This window comes from Salmo salar, chromosome 25 (genome assembly GCF_965601325.2).
Source record: "Salmo salar chromosome 25, fSalSal1, whole genome shotgun sequence".
NCBI lineage: Eukaryota > Metazoa > Chordata > Actinopteri > Salmoniformes > Salmonidae > Salmo > Salmo salar.
In genome coordinates this window covers 49,506,243-49,526,589 of record NC_138315.1, presented here as the reverse complement: position 1 = coordinate 49,526,589, position 20,347 = coordinate 49,506,243, and the positions used below count along the sequence as shown (strand labels likewise).

Here is a 20,347-nt window from a genome sequence, read left to right as displayed (position 1 = left end):
CGATGGAGAGTGGAGGCTAGGTGGTTCGGCTTGAATTCACCCGCTTAGTCACAGCTACTCATCCATAGCTTGGGTAGAAAAATATTTATTTTTCTTCAACCTTGTGTTGCGTTTTGGGGTTTGTTGACTTTTTAGACCTCCTTGTAGCTTGGGTCACTTCATTCATTCTTAACCCCCATTTCTTATACCCTCGGGTCAGAAGTGGGCGTTACCGCCTTTAGGGCAATTCTCTGGGCGTACCAAGTTAAGAGGCAAGGTCTAGATTTTACTCAAATCCAATTTTAGACAACTAACTTCACATTTCATCTTTACCAAAACATTCTCTTTGATTTGGACATTTTCCACTCAACGTACAATGTATAAACATCAGGCATATACTGGGAAAACTCTTAAAGTTACAATGTTTTCGTAATAACATCATCTATTAACCTTTAATAACAACACAAAAATTACATACATTTTCATATTCCATCTATCGTCATGAACACCATTGTGGTTGACGGAAACCATTGTTCCAAAGTCCCTTTATTGCATGTTTAATGTTCTGAGGCTGGTTTTCCATAGTGAGAGGACAAAGGAATTTTGTCTGTGGCCTAAGATTTATCATGGGCGTGAGGGGTCATAAAACCCCCACGTCTTCAGACCCCTAGATCTCTCCTCCTCTGTTGGGGGTTGAGAGATAATCTGTAGGGTTGTGGTCTCCTTTAACCTGACCTGATCAGGACAGTCATGACACTACAAACCATTTCGGCGCATGTTAGACGTTACATTTGTGTCAAAACTTCTTTCATATCAAAGTGCTCAGTGAAGTAGTAAGCAAGGTTATCGGTTGAATTGTAAAGTAAGAGAAGCATTTCTAATGTTCTTGTTCCTGTTGAGGTCCTGACAGGTTAGGGACATGAATGACATGAATGACATTCTAAAGAGACATACGGATGGTGTACTTTGTTATAAAAGGTGCTTTTTGGTATGAATCATCTGAGGCCACTTACAACCAACTTAAAAATGTGTGATATTTCCACTCCATCTCACCTTACCTCAGCTTTCACTTTCAGTATGTATAAGTGCATGTGGGGGTATGGAGGGGGAAAGGAGGGTGGGGGGTTGTAAATGTGGTTTGTATAAAGAGGAGAAACCTGCAGACTCTAATCATCTAGATCTCTGCCAGTCCACCACCATGTACCTGTACCTCCTCATCCTCCTCCAACTCCTTTCCTCTACTGGTGAGTTGATCTATTCTATACATTATATATCTACGAAGAACCAGCTGGTAAAGAAGGTACAGCTGATTATTCTCTATAAATAATCACTTGGTAGCAGACAGTAAACATTTACATTACATTTTAGTAGACGCTCTTATCCAGAGCGATTTACAGTAGAGTGCAAACATTTTATTACATTTTTTTAAATACTGGCCCCCCATGGAAATCGAACCCACAACCCTGGTGTTGCAAGCGCCATGCTCTACCAACTGAGCTACAGTGGGACGGTATAGCAGATTATTCTCTATAAATAATCACTAGGTAGCAGACAGTAAAGAAGGTACAGCAGATTATTCTCTATAAATAATCACTAGGTAATAGACAGTAAAGAAGCTATAGCAGATTATTCTCTATAAATAATCACTAGGTAATAGACAGTAAAGAAGGTATAGCAGATTATTCTCTATAAATAATCACTTGATAGCAGACAGTAAAGAAGGTATAGCAGATTATTCTCTATAAATAATCACTAGGTAATAGACAGTAAAGAAGGTATAGCAGATTATTCTCTATAAATAATCACTAGGTTGCAGACAGTAAAGAAGGTATAGCAGATTATTCTCTATAAATAATCACTTGGTAATAGACAGTAAAGAAGGTATAGCAGATTATTCTCTATAAATAATCACTAGGTAATAGACAGTAAAGAAGGTAGCTAATTGTTAACCTAATTGAACACAAATTATGTTGTTTTTTTGCTCCTTGTATGTCCCAGAAGACATAGTTAACATGATATCCCTTTTCCCCCTCCTTCCAAGGAGCCTCTGAGAGTGGCATTGTGGGTGGTAAGATAGCTAAGCCCCACTCTAGGCCCTATATGGTCTCTCTGCAACACAGAGGACACCATGTTTGTGGAGGAATGCTCATCCGGGAGGACTTTGTCCTGACTTCAGCACACTGCTTGAAAGGGTGAGTCAGGAATGAATACAAATGCATCATGTTACATGTCTCTTGAGGGGCATGTTTGAGTAATAACTCAATGTTGACTATCTTGTTGTTTAGTTTTTTAAGGTATAGGGGGCAGTATTTTCATTTTCGGATGAAAAGCGTGCCCAGAGTAAACTGCCTAATACTCGGGCCCAGAGTCAAATATTAGCATATTATTAGTATATTTGGATAGAAAACACTCTGAAGTTTCTAAAACTGTTTGAATGATGTCTGTGAGTATAACAGAACTCATATGGCAGGCAAAAACCTGAGAAAAATCCAACCAGGAAGTGGGAAATCTGAGAATTGTAGTTCTTCTTTTGAATCCCTATCGAAACTACAGTGTCTGTGGGGTCACGTTGCACTTCCTAAGGCTTCCATTGGCTGTCAACAGTCTTTAGAAAGTTGTTTCATCCTTCTCCTGTTACTGGGGAGAAAATAGGAGCTCAGTCAATGAGTGGACTGCCTGGGACCAGTGAGTTGTTTACTGCGCAGGCACATTTGGCCCGCCGCTCCTTCTTTTTCATCTGTAATGAATACGCTATTGTCCGGTTGGAATATTATCGACGTTTTATGTTAAAAAAGACCCTAAGGATTGATTGTAAGCAACGTTTGACATGTTTCTACGAACGGTAATGGAACTATTTGACTTTTCGTGTCTGGATTTACGCTCGCGCATTATGCCTTTGGATAGTGATCTGAACGCACGAACAAAACAGAGGTATTTGGTCATAAATATGGAGTATTTCGAACAAAAAGAACATTTCTTGTGGAAGTAGGAGTCCTAGGAGTGCATTCTGACGAAGATCAGCAAAGGTAAGAGAATATTTATAATACTAATTCTGAGTTTAGTTGACCCCAGAACTTGGCGGGTATCTGTATAGCTTGCTTTGATGGCTGAGCTAGGTACTCAGAATATTGAAAAATGTGCTTTCTCCGTAAAGATATTTCAAAATCTGACTTAGCGGTTGCATTAAGGAGAAGTATATCTATAATTCTTTCAATAACTGTTGTAAATTTGATCAATGTTTATGATGAGTATTTTTGTAAATTGATGTGCTCATTCACCGGAGGTTTGGTGGGAATACATTTTCTGAACATCACGCGCCAATGTAAAATGGGGTTTTTAGCTATAAATATGAATTTTATCGAGCAAAACATACATGTATTGTGTAACATGAAGTCCTATGAGTGCCATCTGATGAAGATCATCAAAGGTTAGTGAATATTTGAGCTGTATCTTTGGTTTTGTGATGCATGTCCTTGCTTGGAAAATGGCTGTGTGGTTTTTCTTGTGAAGTTTATGTCCTAACATAATCTAATTTTAAGCTTTCGCCGTAAAGCCTTTTTGAAATCGGACAATGTGGTTAGATTAACGAGAAGTTTATCTTTAAAATGGTGTAAAATAGTTGATTGTTTGAGAAAATGAAATTATGAGATTTTTGCTGTTTTGTATTTCGCACCATGCTATTTCACTGGCTCTTGGATAGTGTCTCCCGCAGGTGGGACGCTAGCATCCCACCTAGCCCAGAGAAGTTAATGTGACTCTTTTTTTTTTTATTTTTTTTTTAGTACTTATCCTTTAACGGTGGTCCTTGGAGCTCACAACCTAACCAAAGAAGAGAAGAAGAGTCGGCAAGAGAGGAAAGTGTCACATTACCATCGGCATCCCTTACATGAGAATATAACTCAGTTAAGTTACGACATCATGCTACTGAAGGTATGTCTCAGACATATTTCATTTCTCTATTGTTAATGTTTTTTTGTTAGGACAGTAAACTCACTAATATAACTTTATCATAGACAATGTCCTGCTTACAGACATCAACAACATTAATATCTGTCTAGTGAGCCACTTTTGGCTCTTTGTTCCACCTTAGCTGGTCAAGTGATGCTTATAGATATTATATTTACATGTACCTTTAATTCATAGAATGTTTTTCTTTTACAGTTACATACCAATGCATTTCTGAACGAGTATGTGAAGGTCATTGGACTACCCGATAAAGTTAAACATATCCCAGCCAGAACCAAGTGCTCTGTCTCTGGCTGGGGCAAGACTAAACCAGATAAAACATCTGGTGCTGCAGATGTTTTGATGGAAGTTGAAGTCACGATGCAGTTCAACTTTGAATGCGTAAATAAGTGGAAAGATGACTTTATAAGTAGCCAAATGATATGCACTGATGATGGACAGAAAGGCTTTTGTCAGGTAAATAACAAACATTTGAATCAAATAATTTGACAAGTACAGTTTGAAACAACACGGAATGATAGCGGTGTTAGTTGGAAAAAGATGAGATCTCCTTTTCCTGTTCCAGCAGTATGTACAATACACTACTTACTTACAAATGTTTGTTTTCATGTGCCTTTTCCCAGGGAGATTCAGGTGGACCTGTTATTTGCAAGAACAAGAACGTGGCACAGGGTATTGTTGCTTCTTTTCGTAATCCACTGAAATGTGATGATCGTAAATTCCCCCGTGTGTACATAAACATTTCCTTCTTTAAGTCCTGGATTGAAGAGGTGATTAATGGATAGCTTTAAAAAAATATATATATATTTAAAAAAAATAATGCATGCATAAATAGATATCATAAATGCATAACATGTTGTGTACGAATATACAGGTAACTGTCAAAATAGTGGAAACACGAGTAAATGAGGGATACAAATGATTTTGAAACATACGCTTCCACACAGGTGTGGTTCCTGAGTTGATTAAGCAATTAGCATCATGATTAAGGTCATAAATAGAAAAATGCTGGGCAGGCCATTATTTCGGCTACCATGGCTAATCCTACATAGGATGACAATGCCGCCATCCACAGGGCACGAGTGGTCACTGAATGGTTTGATGAGATATGAAAAACGATGTAAACCATATGTCATGGCCGTCTCAGACACCAGATCTCAACCCAATTTAACACTTTACGGGAGATTGTGGAGCGGCGCTTGAGACAATTGTTTTCCACCACCATCAACAAAACACCAAACGTTGGAATATCTCATGGAAGAATGGTGTCACATCCCTCCAATAGAGTTCCAGACACTTGTAGAATCTATACCAAGGTTCATTGAAGTTGTTCTGGCCCGTGGTGCCCAACGCCCTATTAACCTGTTGGGTCTAGGGGGCAGCATTTGCACGTCTGGATAAAAAAAATGTACCCGATTTAATCTGGTTACTAATCCTACCCAGTAACTAGAATATGCATATACTTATTATATATGGATAGAAAACACTCTAAAGTTTCCAAAACTGTTTGAATGGTGTCTGTGAGTATAACAGAACTCATTTGGCAGGCAAAACCCTGAGACATTTTCTGACAGGAAGTGGATACCTGATGTGTTGTATTGACTTCAAAGCTATCCCATTGAAAAACACAGGGGTTTAGGAATATTTTGGCACTTCCTATTGCTTCCACTAGATGTCACCAGCCTTTACAAAGTGTTTTGAGTCTTCTGGAGGGAGATCTGACCGAACAAGAGCCATGGAACGGTGATGTCCCATTAGACACCTGGCGCGCTACTTCATGTTGGGTACCCTCGTTCCAATACGTTATAAAAGGCTATGCATTCGTCCACCTTGAATATTATTCATGTTCTGGTTAAAAAAGGCCCTAATGATTTATGCTATACAACGTTTGACATGTTTGAACGAACGGAAATATATTTTTTCCCCTCGTTCACGACGAGAAGTCCGGCTGGCTTACATCATGTGCTAACGAGACGGAGATTTTTGGACATAAATGATGAGCTTTTTTGAACAAAACTACATTCGTTATGGACCTGTGATACCTGGAAGTGACATCTGATGAAGAGAATCAAAGGTAATGGATTATTTACATAGTATTTTCGATTTTAGATCTCCCCAACATGACGTCTAGTCTGTATCGCAACGCGTATTTTTCTGGGCACAGTGCTCAGATTATTGCAAAGTGTGATTTCCCAGTAAGGTTATTTTTAAATCTGGCAAGTTGATTGCGTTCAAAAGATGTAAATCTATAATTCTTTAAATGACAATATAATATTTTAACAATGTTTTCTAATTTTAATTATTTAATTTCTGACGCTGACTTGACTGCCGGTTATTGGAGGGAAACGATTTCCTCAACATCAATGCCATAGTAAAACGCTGTTTTTGTATATAAATATGAACTTGATAGAACTAAAAATGCATGCATTGTCTAACATAATGTCCTAGGAGTGTCATCTGATGGAGATTGTAAAAGGTTAGTGTATCATTTTAGCTGGTTTTATGGTTTTGGTGACCCTGTCTTTGACTTGACGAAACATTACACACAACTCTTGTAAATGTACTGTCCTAACATACTCTAAATTTATGCTTTCGCCGTAAAACCTTTTTGAAATCGTAAAACGTGGTTAGATTAAGGAGATGTTTATCTTTCAAATGGTGTAACATAGTTGTATTTTTGAAAAATTTGAATTTTGACATTTATTTGGATTCAAATTTGCCGCTCTTGAAATGCACCTGCTGTTGATGGAGTGCACCACAGGTGGCACGCTAGCGTCCCACCTAGCCCCAAGAGGTTAAGACACTTTATGTTGGTAATTACCTGTACATGTCTGCTTAATAAGGCACATTGCATATTGTATATATTTTTTTTCTTTCAGTTTTGATTGGTGTAGCTGTACGGTAATGGCATGTACCACATTCTCAGTTTTTTTTTTAATCAATTACTGCTTTTACTACTATGAAATGTAACGTTTTCTAAAGCCAAATCTTTGTCACACATTGGTTAATATTTTACATGTTGAACCGATATAATATTTGTAAAAATACATTCATGTACTTTAGAATAATATTATTAGAAAATATTTGTATTTGTTAACTCGTGATTTTAAAATATTGTCAATGCTTAGTCATTGTGTGCATCCATCCTTTCATTTACCCCTATACAATTATGAATTAAATGTCACAAACATCCAGATCATTTCCCAAAGCATACCACTTATTTAGTCTGGGAAAATGTAACAGAATGCAGGGTCTCTTGCAGAAATTGTTTAGTCTACTAATCCATAAAATTAAGCGTGAAAAGATTTATCTTCTGAAGTGATGTGATCTGACAATAAGGTAGGACAGCTGTACCAATAAATTCAAAATCCAGGGGGTGGACTTCATTAGACTGTAAATCCAGAGGTAGACTTCATTAGACTGTATTTCCAGGGGTATACATCATTAGACTGTAAATCCAGGGGTATACTTCATTAGATTTTAAATCCAGAGGTAGACTTCATTAGACTGTATTTCCAGGGGTATACATCATTAGACTGTAAATCCAGGGGTAGACTGCGTCCAGCAGTTTGAGACGGTGGGTGCGTCATTAGACTGTAAATCCAGGGTAATAAAGTGCTTCAATATACTGTAAATCCAGGGGTATACTGTAGACTTCATTATACAGTAAATCCAGTGGTGTACTGTAGACTTCATTAGATTGTAAATCCAGATGTATACATAATTATACTGTACATCCAGGGGTATACTTCATAAGCATGTTAACACGGGGGTATACTTCATAAGCATGTTAACACGGGGGTATACTTCATTATGCTGTAAATCCAGGGGTATACTTCATTATGCTGTAAATCCAGGGGTAGACTTCATTATGCTGTAAATCCAGGGGATACTTCATTATGCTGTAAATCCAGGGGTAGACTTCATTATGCTGTAAATCCAGGGGTAGACTTCATTATGCTGTCAATCCAGGGGTAGACTTCATTATGCTGTAAATCCAGGGGATACTTCATTATTCTGTAAATTCAGGGGTAGACTTCATTATGCTGTAAATCCAGGGGTAGACTTCATTATGCTGTAAATCCAGGGGTAGACTTCATTATGCTGTAAATCCAGGGGATACTTCATTATGCTGTAAATCCAGGGGTATACTTCATTATGCTGTAAATCCAGGGGTAGACTTCATTATGCTGTAAATCCAGGGGTAGACTTCATTATGCTGTAAATCCAGGGGATACTTCATTATTCTGTAAATTCAGGGGTAGACTTCATTATGCTGTAAATCCAGGGGTAGACTTCATTATTCTGTAAATTCAGGGGTAGACTTCATTATGCTGTAAATCCAGGGGTAGACTTCATTATGCTGTAAATCCAGGGGTATACTTCATTATGCTGTTACAATATTTGTCCATTATTCTTAAAAACATTCTTCAAACTCTGTCAAGTTGATTGGTGATCATTGAAAGACAGCCATTCGCAAGTCTTGCAATAGATTTTCAAGCTGATTTAAGAAAAAACGTTAACTCTGTCTTCTTGTTCAGCAACTCCCGTATAGATTTGGAATTGTGTTTTAGGTTATTGTTCAGGTGAAAGGTGAATTCATCTCCCAGTGTGTTGGAAAGCAGACTGAACCAGGTTTTCCTCTTGGATTTTGTGTGTGCTGAACTTATTTAGGCTTGCCTTAACAAAGGGGTTGAATACTCATTGATTCAAGACATATCAGCTTCACTATTTTATTCATTACTAAAATGTTCAACAAACAAAATTCCACTTTGACATCATGGGGTATTGTGTGTAGGCCAGTGACACAAAATTCAATCTATTTAAAATGCAGACTGAAATACAGCAAAATGACCATAGATGACAGTATGGACTTTTGACCCTGTGTGTGTGTGTAAGATTGTGTGGCGTGTCCTCTTCTGTTCCACTGAAACCTGTCATATATGTCTAGCTCTCACCTAGTTATTGAGAAACCACCAACCACCTCTGTGCTTTTCCTGTTGTTGTTCTGTGAACCAACACCGTCTCAGAAATAGACAGGATGTAACGCCCTGGCCATAGAGAGGGGTTTTTAGTTCTCTATTTTGGTTAGGCCATGGGTGGGCGTTCTATGTTTATTTTTCTATGTTGGTTTGTTTCTTTGGTTGGCCGTGTGTGGCTCTCAATCAGGAACAGCTGTAGTTCATTGTTGCTGATTGGGAGTCATACATAGGCAGCCTGTTTTTCCTTTGGGGTTTGTGGGTGATTGTTTTCTGTTTAGTGTGTAACCGGACAGAACTGTTGCTGGTCGTTTTTGTTTATTTTGTAGTGTTCATGCGATTCATTAAATCCTTTATGATGAACACATCCTCCGCTGCACCTTGGTCTCTTTCTGACGACGGCCGTTACACAGGACCCTAAAACCCACCCAGCTCCACATGGTCTCTGTTGCTAGGCAATACATTCTCCGGAAACAACTTTACAGTGACTTTTGCAGGTCTTGCATGGTGTTCATCCACCTCTGGCCTGCTCGCCTCCCTACCTCTGAGGAAGCACAGTTCCCGCTCAGCCCAGTCAAAACTGTTCGCTGCTCTGGCACCCCAATGGTGGAACAAGCTCCCTCACGACGCCAGGACAGCGGAGTCAATCACCACCTTCCGGAGACACCTGAAACCCCACCTCTTTAAGGAATACCTGGGATAGGATAAAGTAATCCTTCTAACCCCCCCTTAAAAGATTTAGATGCACTATTGTAAAGTGGTTGTTCCACTGGATATTATAAGGTGAATGCACCAATTTGTAAGTCGCTCTGGATAAGAGCGTCTGCTAAATGACTTAAATGTAAATGTAATGTAAATGTTTCTCACCTTCTCTCAGCTCTCCTCTGTGTGTCTGTGGGTTTTGGTGTTTTCATGTTGTCATGACGTTGGCCTGTGGGTAAGGTTTATGACCCCCCCATAAATACCTTTCTCCCTTCCCCTCTCTTTCTACCCTACTGAAGGACTGTTGAATAGCCTTTGTTAAATATAGAGTCTGGGAACATCAAACAAATGGGGAAAAGGAACCATATTTTGGTAATAAAACCAGTTGGAAATATGCTTTGGAACTTAATGAGTATTGATGTCAGTTCAGTTGTCATCTGAGACATTATGACTGATGACAGGACGACATAAACTGTACCTGGGAAAGTATACACCCTCTAGTTATCAGAGTCACATGGAATTGTTATGCAATTGAAATGTTTGATATTGAAATTGTTTGTTAGGAGATTAAATGTAATTTTAGCTTCCAATTGAGAGAATTGGGTTTTCATAAGGAAAGTGCCCTGCTTGATTAGTGGCCCGCCCCTGTAAAGAGACAGGGGTTATAAACGATGAAACACACCCTCCTCCCCTCGCCACTATATAAGACAATGACCAATGTTCTCCAGGAGTTCCACTACCTGAGGTCTGCAGCCTCTGCGTTACAAGGACACACATGTCAAGTACAGAACTAAGCCAACCTCGGCGTGAGCTTTGGTTGTGAATGGTATGAACTTTGAACTTATTCACTACAGAAGTGATACTTCCTAGCCGTTGAGTTAGCAGCGGCCGCTGTAGACGTGGGCTAGGAAAGGACGGACGATGGATCCAGTCTACCACAGACGAAGATACTACAACGTATCCACTTTAACACCATTGACATTCTTCCGAGGACAGGAAGATCTGTTGGCCAACCCGGCCAGCATCTACGACCAATCTACCGAAGCGCAGCTCAGAGTAAATATTTATTGCATTTTCCTTTTCCAAATGGGCGGTAATTTAGAAAGCATAAGATTCTGTATTTACGATAGCATAGCTGTTTCTGTGTTCCTCAGTCTTCCCGCTCTTTCATTCAAGCCCAACCCCCTTTCTTTGTGCAACAAGCCGCCGTGTCGGCTCCGTCCACCAGGGTCGTTTTCTGCATGACATCATTTGTATTTTGTGTATATATAATTCTGTGTGATTAGTTAGGTATTTAGTAAATAAATAATTAAACCCAATTTTGTATTGCTGATTCAACTTGTTAGCCAGGGTTCGTGAAGATAACCAAGAATTGACTTTCATTATGAGACTGAAAATAAAATGAGGATTAATATTGACGGCTATCGATGTAAAATATTAAAGTTTTTAAGAGTTTATTCAGAAGATAACGGCTCTATAAACACTCTTCCGTGGTGTCCCGACTTTCTAGTTAATTACATTTACATGATTAGCTTAATCAGGTAATATTAATTACAGAGAAAGGATTTTATAGAATAGCATGTCATATCACTTAATCCGGCATAGCCAAAGACACAACAATGTCCTGTCCTGTTGTTGGACCTGCAGGTACCACAACCTCAAACCAACTACATCCACCGTCTCAAACGTCTGGGCCAGCCCTTCACCCTCAGGGTTCTACTGTGGAATGAGGAAGGTGGGAATTGGAAAGGAGGTAGACTACATGTAGAGAGACAACACCTCACCTGATTGGTCGAATTAAAATTCACTCACGTGATTAATCGTAGGAAAAAGCCCTGCCCACAACATACCCAGTGTGTGTTACAGCTTTGCAACCTGGTCATTTATAACTACTGTCGTGACGTTGTATTAGTTAATGTGACGACTGTTGCTCATCGAATGATTAGCGGTTTATAATTGCGTGATTAAATTAATCAAGCAATTATTAACTCATTTACCTGGGGCACCATGGGAAAAATTAGTTTTATTGAGTTTCTATTTCCCAAATTAACTCAAAGAATATCAGAATATCGATTTTACAACAGTCGCTAATTAATCAATTTCCTCTACAGTCTCATTCTGAACGTCGCATAATCCGGGAATCTGCACGGACCCGGGTCCCACCAATGACTTCGTACCACACCAATCTTAGTTGATTATTTATTTACTAGAAAGCTAAAATGATGTTAAAAGATACACATACACAAAAACACAGTCTAGGCTATTGATTAGGCGCGTGTTACCCAAAATGGGGATTTAAAAGAGAGAGAAAAAGACAAAGTACACGAGAGAAATATACATTTGGGTGCATTTGTCAGCTATGCTTATTTCAACCCTAGCCTTGCCCCGAACTGCCGCTCTTATGGGTCAGAATATAATGATGTAATTACGTGTTGGAGGTCTCAGATGGGAAGCTCCGCGCGGGTCGTTTAGGCTTCTCAATGACGCACTTCTCCGGCGCAACTCTCTGGTTGTCCTCATGATGTCAGTGTCCTTTTTGGCTTAGTGGTCTGATTCCTCGCCCTTGCTCTGAAAGGGGTCTTCTGAGGACAGACAGCTCTGTAGCTCAGAGCTCACAGCGTAGGAATGAAATAGTGTAGATACCACGATTCAATGGAGAGTGGAGGCTAGGTGGTTCGGCTTGAATTCACCCGCTTAGTCACAGCTACTCATCCATAGCTTGGGTAGAAAAATATTTATTTTTCTTCAACCTTGTGTTGCGTTTTGGGGTTTGTTGACTTTTTAGACCTCCTTGTAGCTTGAGTCACTTCATTCATTCTTAACCCCCATTTCTTATACCCTCGGGTCAGAAGTGGGCGTTACCGCCTTTAGGGCAATTCTCTGGGCGTACCAAGTTAAGAGGCAAGGTCTAGATTTTACTCAAATCCAATTTTAGACAACTAACTTCACATTTCATCTTTACCAAAACATTCTCTTTGATTTGGACATTTTCCACTCAACGTACAATGTATAAACATCAGGCATATACTGGGAAAACTCTTAAAGTTACAATGTTTTCGTAATAACATCATCTATTAACCTTTAATAACAACACAAAAATTACATACATTTTCATATTCCATCTATCGTCATGAACACCATTGTGGTTGACGGAAACCATTGTTCCAAAGTCCCTTTATTGCATGTTTAATGTTCTGAGGCTGGTTTTCCATAGTGAGAGGACAAAGGAATTTTGTCTGTGGCCTAAGATTTATCATGGGCGTGAGGGGTCATAAAACCCCCACGTCTTCAGACCCCTAGATCTCTCCTCCTCTGTTGGGGGTTGAGAGATAATCTGTAGGGTTGTGGTCTCCTTTAACCTGACCTGATCAGGACAGTCATGACACTACAAACCATTTCGGCGCATGTTAGACGTTACATTTGTGTCAAAACTTCTTTCATATCAAAGTGCTCAGTGAAGTAGTAAGCAAGGTTATCGGTTGAATTGTAAAGTAAGATAAGCATTTCTAATGTTCTTGTTCCTGTTGAGGTCCTGACAGGTTAGGGACATGAATGACATGAATGACATTCTAAAGAGACATACGGATGGTGTACTTTGTTATAAAAGGTGCTTTTTGGTATGAATCATCTGAGGCCACTTACAACCAACTTAAAAATGTGTGATATTTCCACTCCATCTCACCTTACCTCAGCTTTCACTTTCAGTATGTATAAGTGCATGTGGGGGTATGGAGGGGGAAAGGAGGGTGGGGGGTTGTAAATGTGGTTTGTATAAAGAGGAGAAACCTGCAGACTCTAATCATCTAGATCTCTGCCAGTCCACCACCATGTACCTGTACCTCCTCATCCTCCTCCAACTCCTTTCCTCTACTGGTGAGTTGATCTATTCTATACATTATATATCTACGAAGAACCAGCTGGTAAAGAAGGTACAGCTGATTATTCTCTATAAATAATCACTTGGTAGCAGACAGTAAACATTTACATTACATTTTAGTAGACGCTCTTATCCAGAGCGATTTACAGTAGAGTGCAAACATTTTATTACATTTTTTTAAATACTGGCCCCCCATGGAAATCGAACCCACAACCCTGGTGTTGCAAGCGCCATGCTCTACCAACTGAGCTACAGTGGGACGGTATAGCAGATTATTCTCTATAAATAATCACTAGGTAGCAGACAGTAAAGAAGGTACAGCAGATTATTCTCTATAAATAATCACTAGGTAATAGACAGTAAAGAAGGTATAGCAGATTATTCTCTATAAATAATCACTAGGTAATAGACAGTAAAGAAGGTATAGCAGATTATTCTCTATAAATAATCACTAGGTAATAGACAGTAAAGAAGGTATAGCAGATTATTCTCTATAAATAATCACTAGGTAATAGACAGTAAAGAAGGTATAGCAGATTATTCTCTATAAATAATCACTAGGTTGCAGACAGTAAAGAAGGTATAGCAGATTATTCTCTATAAATAATCACTTGGTAATAGACAGTAAAGAAGGTATAGCAGATTATTCTCTATAAATAATCACTAGGTAATAGACAGTAAAGAAGGTAGCTAATTGTTAACCTAATTGAACACAAATTATGTTGTTTTTTTGCTCCTTGTATGTCCCAGAAGACATAGTTAACATGATATCCTCTTTCCCCCTCCTTCCAAGGAGCCTCTGAGAGTGGCATTGTGGGTGGTAAGATAGCTAAGCCCCACTCTAGGCCCTATATGGTCTCTCTGCAACACAGAGGACACCATGTTTGTGGAGGAATGCTCATCCGGGAGGACTTTGTCCTGACTTCAGCACACTGCTTGAAAGGGTGAGTCAGGAATGAATACAAATGCATCATGTTACATGTCTCTTGAGGGGCATGTTTGAGTAATAACTCAATGTTGACTATCTTGTTGTTTAGTTTTTTAAGGTATAGGGGGCAGTATTTTCATTTTCGGATGAAAAGCGTGCCCAGAGTAAACTGCCTAATACTCGGGCCCAGAGTCAAATATTAGCATATTATTAGTAGATTTGGATAGAAAACACTCTGAAGTTTCTAAAACTGTTTGAATGATGTCTGTGAGTATAACAGAACTCATATGGCAGGCAAAAACCTGAGAAAAATCCAACCAGGAAGTGGGAAATCTGAGAATTGTAGTTCTTCTTTTGAATCCCTATCGAAACTACAGTGTCTGTGGGGTCACGTTGCACTTCCTAAGGCTTCCATTGGCTGTCAACAGTCTTTAGAAAGTTGTTTCATCCTTCTCCTGTTACTGGGGAGAAAATAGGAGCTCAGTCAATGAGTGGACTGCCTGGGACCAGTGAGTTGTTTACTGCGCAGGCACATTTGGCCCGCCGCTCCTTCTTTTTCATCTGTAATGAATACGCTATTGTCCGGTTGGAATAATATCGACGTTTTATGTTAAAAAAGACCCTAAGGATTGATTGTAAGCAACGTTTGACATGTTTCTACGAACGGTAATGGAACTATTTGACTTTTCGTGTCTGGATTTACGCTCGCGCATTATGCCTTTGGATAGTGATCTGAACGCACGAACAAAACAGAGGTATTTGGTCATAAATATGGAGTATTTCGAACAAAAAGAACATTTCTTGTGGAAGTAGGAGTCCTAGGAGTGCATTCTGACGAAGATCAGCAAAGGTAAGAGAATATTTATAATACTAATTCTGAGTTTAGTTGACCCCAGAACTTGGCGGGTATCTGTATAGCTTGCTTTGATGGCTGAGCTAGGTACTCAGAATATTGAAAAATGTGCTTTCTCCGTAAAGCTATTTCAAAATCTGACTTAGCGGTTGCATTAAGGAGAAGTATATCTATAATTCTTTCAATAACTGTTGTAAATTTGATCAATGTTTATGATGAGTATTTTTGTAAATTGATGTGCTCATTCACCGGAGGTTTGGTGGGAATACATTTTCTGAACATCACGCGCCAATGTAAAATGGGGTTTTTAGCTATAAATATGAATTTTATCGAGCAAAACATACATGTATTGTGTAACATGAAGTCCTATGAGTGCCATCTGATGAAGATCATCAAAGGTTAGTGAATATTTGAGCTGTATCTTTGGTTTTGTGATGCATGTCCTTGCTTGGAAAATGGCTGTGTGGTTTTTCTTGTGAAGTTTATGTCCTAACATAATCTAATTTTAAGCTTTCGCCGTAAAGCCTTTTTGAAATCAGACAATGTGGTTAGATTAACGAGAAGTTTATCTTTAAAATGGTGTAAAATAGTTGATTGTTTGAGAAAATGAAATTATGAGATTTTTGCTGTTTTGTATTTCGCACCATGCTATTTCACTGGATCTTGGATAGTGTGTCCCGCAGGTGGGACGCTAGCATCCCACCTAGCCCAGAGAAGTTAATGTGACTCTTTTTTTTTTTTTTTTTTTTAGTACTTATCCTTTAACGGTGGTCCTTGGAGCTCACAACCTAACCAAAGAAGAGAAGAAGAGTCGGCAAGAGAGGAAAGTGTCACATTACCATCGGCATCCCTTACATGAGAATATAACTCAGTTAAGTTACGACATCATGCTACTGAAGGTATGTCTCAGACATATTTCATTTCTCTATTGTTAATGTTTTTTTGTTAGGACAGTAAACTCACTAATATAACTTTATCATACACAATGTCCTGCTTACAGACATCAACAACATTAATATCTGTCTAGTGAGCCACTTTTGGCTCTTTGTTCCACCTTAGCTGGTCAAGTGATGCTTATAGATATTATATTTACATGTACCTTTAATTCATAGAATGTTTTTCTTTTACAGTTACATACCAATGCATTTCTGAACGAGTATGTGAAGGTCATTGGACTACCCGATAAAGTTAAACATATCCCAGCCAGAACCAAGTGCTCTGTCTCTGGCTGGGGCAAGACTAAACCAGATAAAACATCTGGTGCTGCAGATGTTTTGATGGAAGTTGAAGTCACGATGCAGTTCAACTTTGAATGCGTAAATAAGTGGAAAGATGACTTTATAAGTAGCCAAATGATATGCACTGATGATGGACAGAAAGGCTTTTGTCAGGTAAATAACAAACATTTGAATCAAATAATTTGACAAGTACAGTTTGAAACAACACGGAATGATAGCGGTGTTAGTTGGAAAAAGATGAGATCTCCTTTTCCTGTTCCAGCAGTATGTACAATACACTACTTACTTACAAATGTTTGTTTTCATGTGCCTTTTCCCAGGGAGATTCAGGTGGACCTGTTATTTGCAAGAACAAGAACGTGGCACAGGGTATTGTTGCTTCTTTTCGTAATCCACTGAAATGTGATGATCGTAAATTCCCCCGTGTGTACATAAACATTTCCTTCTTTAAGTCCTGGATTGAAGAGGTGATTAATGGATAGCTTTAAAAAAATATATATATATTAAAAAAAAATAATGCATGCATAAATAGATATCATAAATGCATAACATGTTGTGTACGAATATACAGGTAACTGTCAAAATAGTGGAAACACGAGTAAATGAGGGATACAAATGATTTTGAAACATACGCTTCCACACAGGTGTGGTTCCTGAGTTGATTAAGCAATTAGCATCATGATTAAGGTCATAAATAGAAAAATGCTGGGCAGGCCATTATTTCGGCTACCATGGCTAATCCTACATAGAATGACAATGCCGCCATCCACAGGGCACGAGTGGTCACTGAATGGTTTGATGAGATATGAAAAACGATGTAAACCATATGTCATGGCCGTCTCAGACACCAGATCTCAACCCAATTTAACACTTTACGGGAGATTGTGGAGCGGCGCTTGAGACAATTGTTTTCCACCACCATCAACAAAACACCAAACGTTGGAATATCTCATGGAAGAATGGTGTCACATCCCTCCAATAGAGTTCCAGACACTTGTAGAATCTATACCAAGGTTCATTGAAGTTGTTCTGGCCCGTGGTGCCCAACGCCCTATTAAGACACTTTATGTTGGTAATTACCTGTACATGTCTGCTTAATAAGGCACATTGCATATTGTATATATTTTTTTTCTTTCAGTTTTGATTGGTGTAGCTGTACGGTAATGGCATGTACCACATTCTCAGTTTTTTTTTTTATCAATTACTGCTTTTACTACTATGAAATGTAACGTTTTCTAAAGCCAAATCTTTGTCACACATTGGTTAATATTTTACATGTTGAACCGATATAATATTTGTAAAAATACATTCATGTACTTTAGAATAATATTATTAGAAAATATTTGTATTTGTTAACTCGTGATTTTAAAATATTGTCAATGCTTAGTCATTGTGTGCATCCATCCTTTCATTTACCCCTATACAATTATGAATTAAATGTCACAAACATCCAGATCATTTCCCAAAGCATACCACTTATTTAGTCTGGGAAAATGTAACAGAATGCAGGGTCTCTTGCAGAAATTGTTTAGTCTACTAATCCATAAAATTAAGCGTGAAAAGATTTATCTTCTGAAGTGATGTGATCTGACAATAAGGTAGGACAGCTGTACCAATAAATTCAAAATCCAGGGGGTGGACTTCATTAGACTGTAAATCCAGAGGTAGACTTCATTAGACTGTATTTCCAGGGGTATACATCATTAGACTGTAAATCCAGGGGTATACTTCATTAGATTTTAAATCCAGAGGTAGACTTCATTAGACTGTATTTCCAGGGGTATACATCATTAGACTGTAAATCCAGGGGTAGACTGCGTCCAGCAGTTTGAGACGGTGGGTGCGTCATTAGACTGTAAATCCAGGGTAATAAAGTGCTTCAATATACTGTAAATCCAGGGGTATACTGTAGACTTCATTATACAGTAAATCCAGTGGTGTACTGTAGACTTCATTAGATTGTAAATCCAGATGTATACATAATTATACTGTACATCCAGGGGTATACTTCATAAGCATGTTAACACGGGGGTATACTTCATAAGCATGTTAACACGGGGGTATACTTCATTATGCTGTAAATCCAGGGGTATACTTCATTATGCTGTAAATCCAGGGGTAGACTTCATTATGCTGTAAATCCAGGGGATACTTCATTATGCTGTAAATCCAGGGGATACTTCATTATGCTGTAAATCCAGGGGTAGACTTCATTATGCTGTAAATCCAGGGGTAGACTTCATTATGCTGTCAATCCAGGGGTAGACTTCATTATGCTGTAAATCCAGGGGATACTTCATTATTCTGTAAATTCAGGGGTAGACTTCATTATGCTGTAAATCCAGGGGTAGACTTCATTATGCTGTAAATCCAGGGGTAGACTTCATTATGCTGTAAATCCAGGGGATACTTCATTATGCTGTAAATCCAGGGGTATACTTCATTATGCTGTAAATCCAGGGGTAGACTTCATTATGCTGTAAATCCAGGGGTAGACTTCATTATGCTGTAAATCCAGGGGATACTTCATTATTCTGTAAATTCAGGGGTAGACTTCATTATGCTGTAAATCCAGGGGTAGACTTCATTATTCTGTAAATTCAGGGGTAGACTTCATTATGCTGTAAATCCAGGGGTAGACTTCATTATGCTGTAAATCCAGGGGTATACTTCATTATGCTGTTACAATATTTGTCCATTATTCTTAAAAACATTCTTCAAACTCTGTCAAGTTGATTGGTGATCATTGAAAGACAGCCATTCGCAAGTCTTGCAATAGATTTTCAAGCTGATTTAAGAAAAAACGTTAACTCTGTCTTCTTGTTCAGCAACTCCCGTATAGATTTGGAATTGTGTTTTAGGTTATTGTTCAGGTGAAAGGTGAATTCATCTCCCAGTGTGTTGGAAAGCAGACTGAACCAGGTTTTCCTCTTGGATTTTGTGTGTGCTGAACTTATTTAGGCTTGCCTTAACAAAGGGGTTGAATACTCATTGATTCAAGACATATCAGCTTCACTATTTTATTCATTACTAAAATGTTCAACAAACAAAATTCCACTTTGACATCATGGGGTATTGTGTGTAGGCCAGTGACACAAAATTCAATCTATTTAAAATGCAGACTGAAATACAGCAAAATGACCATAGATGACAGTATGGACTTTTGACCCTGTGTGTGTGTGTAAGATTGTGTGGCGTGTCCTCTTCTGTTCCACTGAAACCTGTCATATATGTCTAGCTCTCACCTAGTTATTGAGAAACCACCAACCACCTCTGTGCTTTTCCTGTTGTTGTTCTGTGAACCAACACCGTCTCAGAAATAGACAGGATGTAACGCCCTGGCCATAGAGAGGGGTTTTTAGTTCTCTATTTTGGTTAGGCCATGGGTGGGCGTTCTATGTTTATTTTTCTATGTTGGTTTGTTTCTTTGGTTGGCCGTGTGTGGCTCTCAATCAGGAACAGCTGTAGTTCATTGTTGCTGATTGGGAGTCATACATAGGCAGCCTGTTTTTCCTTTGGGGTTTGTGGGTGATTGTTTTCTGTTTAGTGTGTAACCGGACAGAACTGTTGCTGGTCGTTTTTGTTTATTTTGTAGTGTTCATGCGATTCATTAAATCCTTTATGATGAACACATCCTCCGCTGCACCTTGGTCTCTTTCTGACGACGGCCGTTACACAGGACCCTAAAACCCACCCAGCTCCACATGGTCTCTGTTGCTAGGCAATACATTCTCCGGAAACAACTTTACAGTGACTTTTGCAGGTCTTGCATGGTGTTCATCCACCTCTGGCCTGCTCGCCTCCCTACCTCTGAGGAAGCACAGT

At 38.9% G+C, this 20,347-nt stretch overlaps 2 protein-coding genes across 2 annotated transcripts; both read left to right on the top strand.

Annotated features, from left to right (window-relative positions):
* The first annotated feature begins 1,101 nt into the window (after positions 1–1,101).
* LOC145864084 (granzyme-like protein 1) lies at positions 1,102–6,114 on the top strand. The gene is made up of 5 exons (XM_082969199.1): positions 1,102–1,223; positions 2,021–2,171; positions 3,762–3,909; positions 4,141–4,401; positions 4,569–6,114. The coding sequence occupies exons 1-5, from the start codon at positions 1,178–1,180 to the stop codon at positions 4,728–4,730; spliced, it is 768 nt and encodes a 255-aa protein (XP_082825325.1). The 5' UTR covers positions 1,102–1,177; the 3' UTR covers positions 4,731–6,114.
* Positions 6,115–13,377: 7,263 nt separating this feature from the next.
* Positions 13,378–20,155, top strand: LOC106595942 (granzyme-like protein 1). The gene is made up of 5 exons (XM_045707448.2): positions 13,378–13,499; positions 14,297–14,447; positions 16,036–16,183; positions 16,415–16,675; positions 16,843–20,155. Exons 1-5 carry the CDS (start codon positions 13,454–13,456, stop codon positions 17,002–17,004), a joined length of 768 nt encoding a protein of 255 aa, XP_045563404.2. The 5' UTR covers positions 13,378–13,453; the 3' UTR covers positions 17,005–20,155.
* Positions 20,156–20,347: the final 192 nt, after the last annotated feature.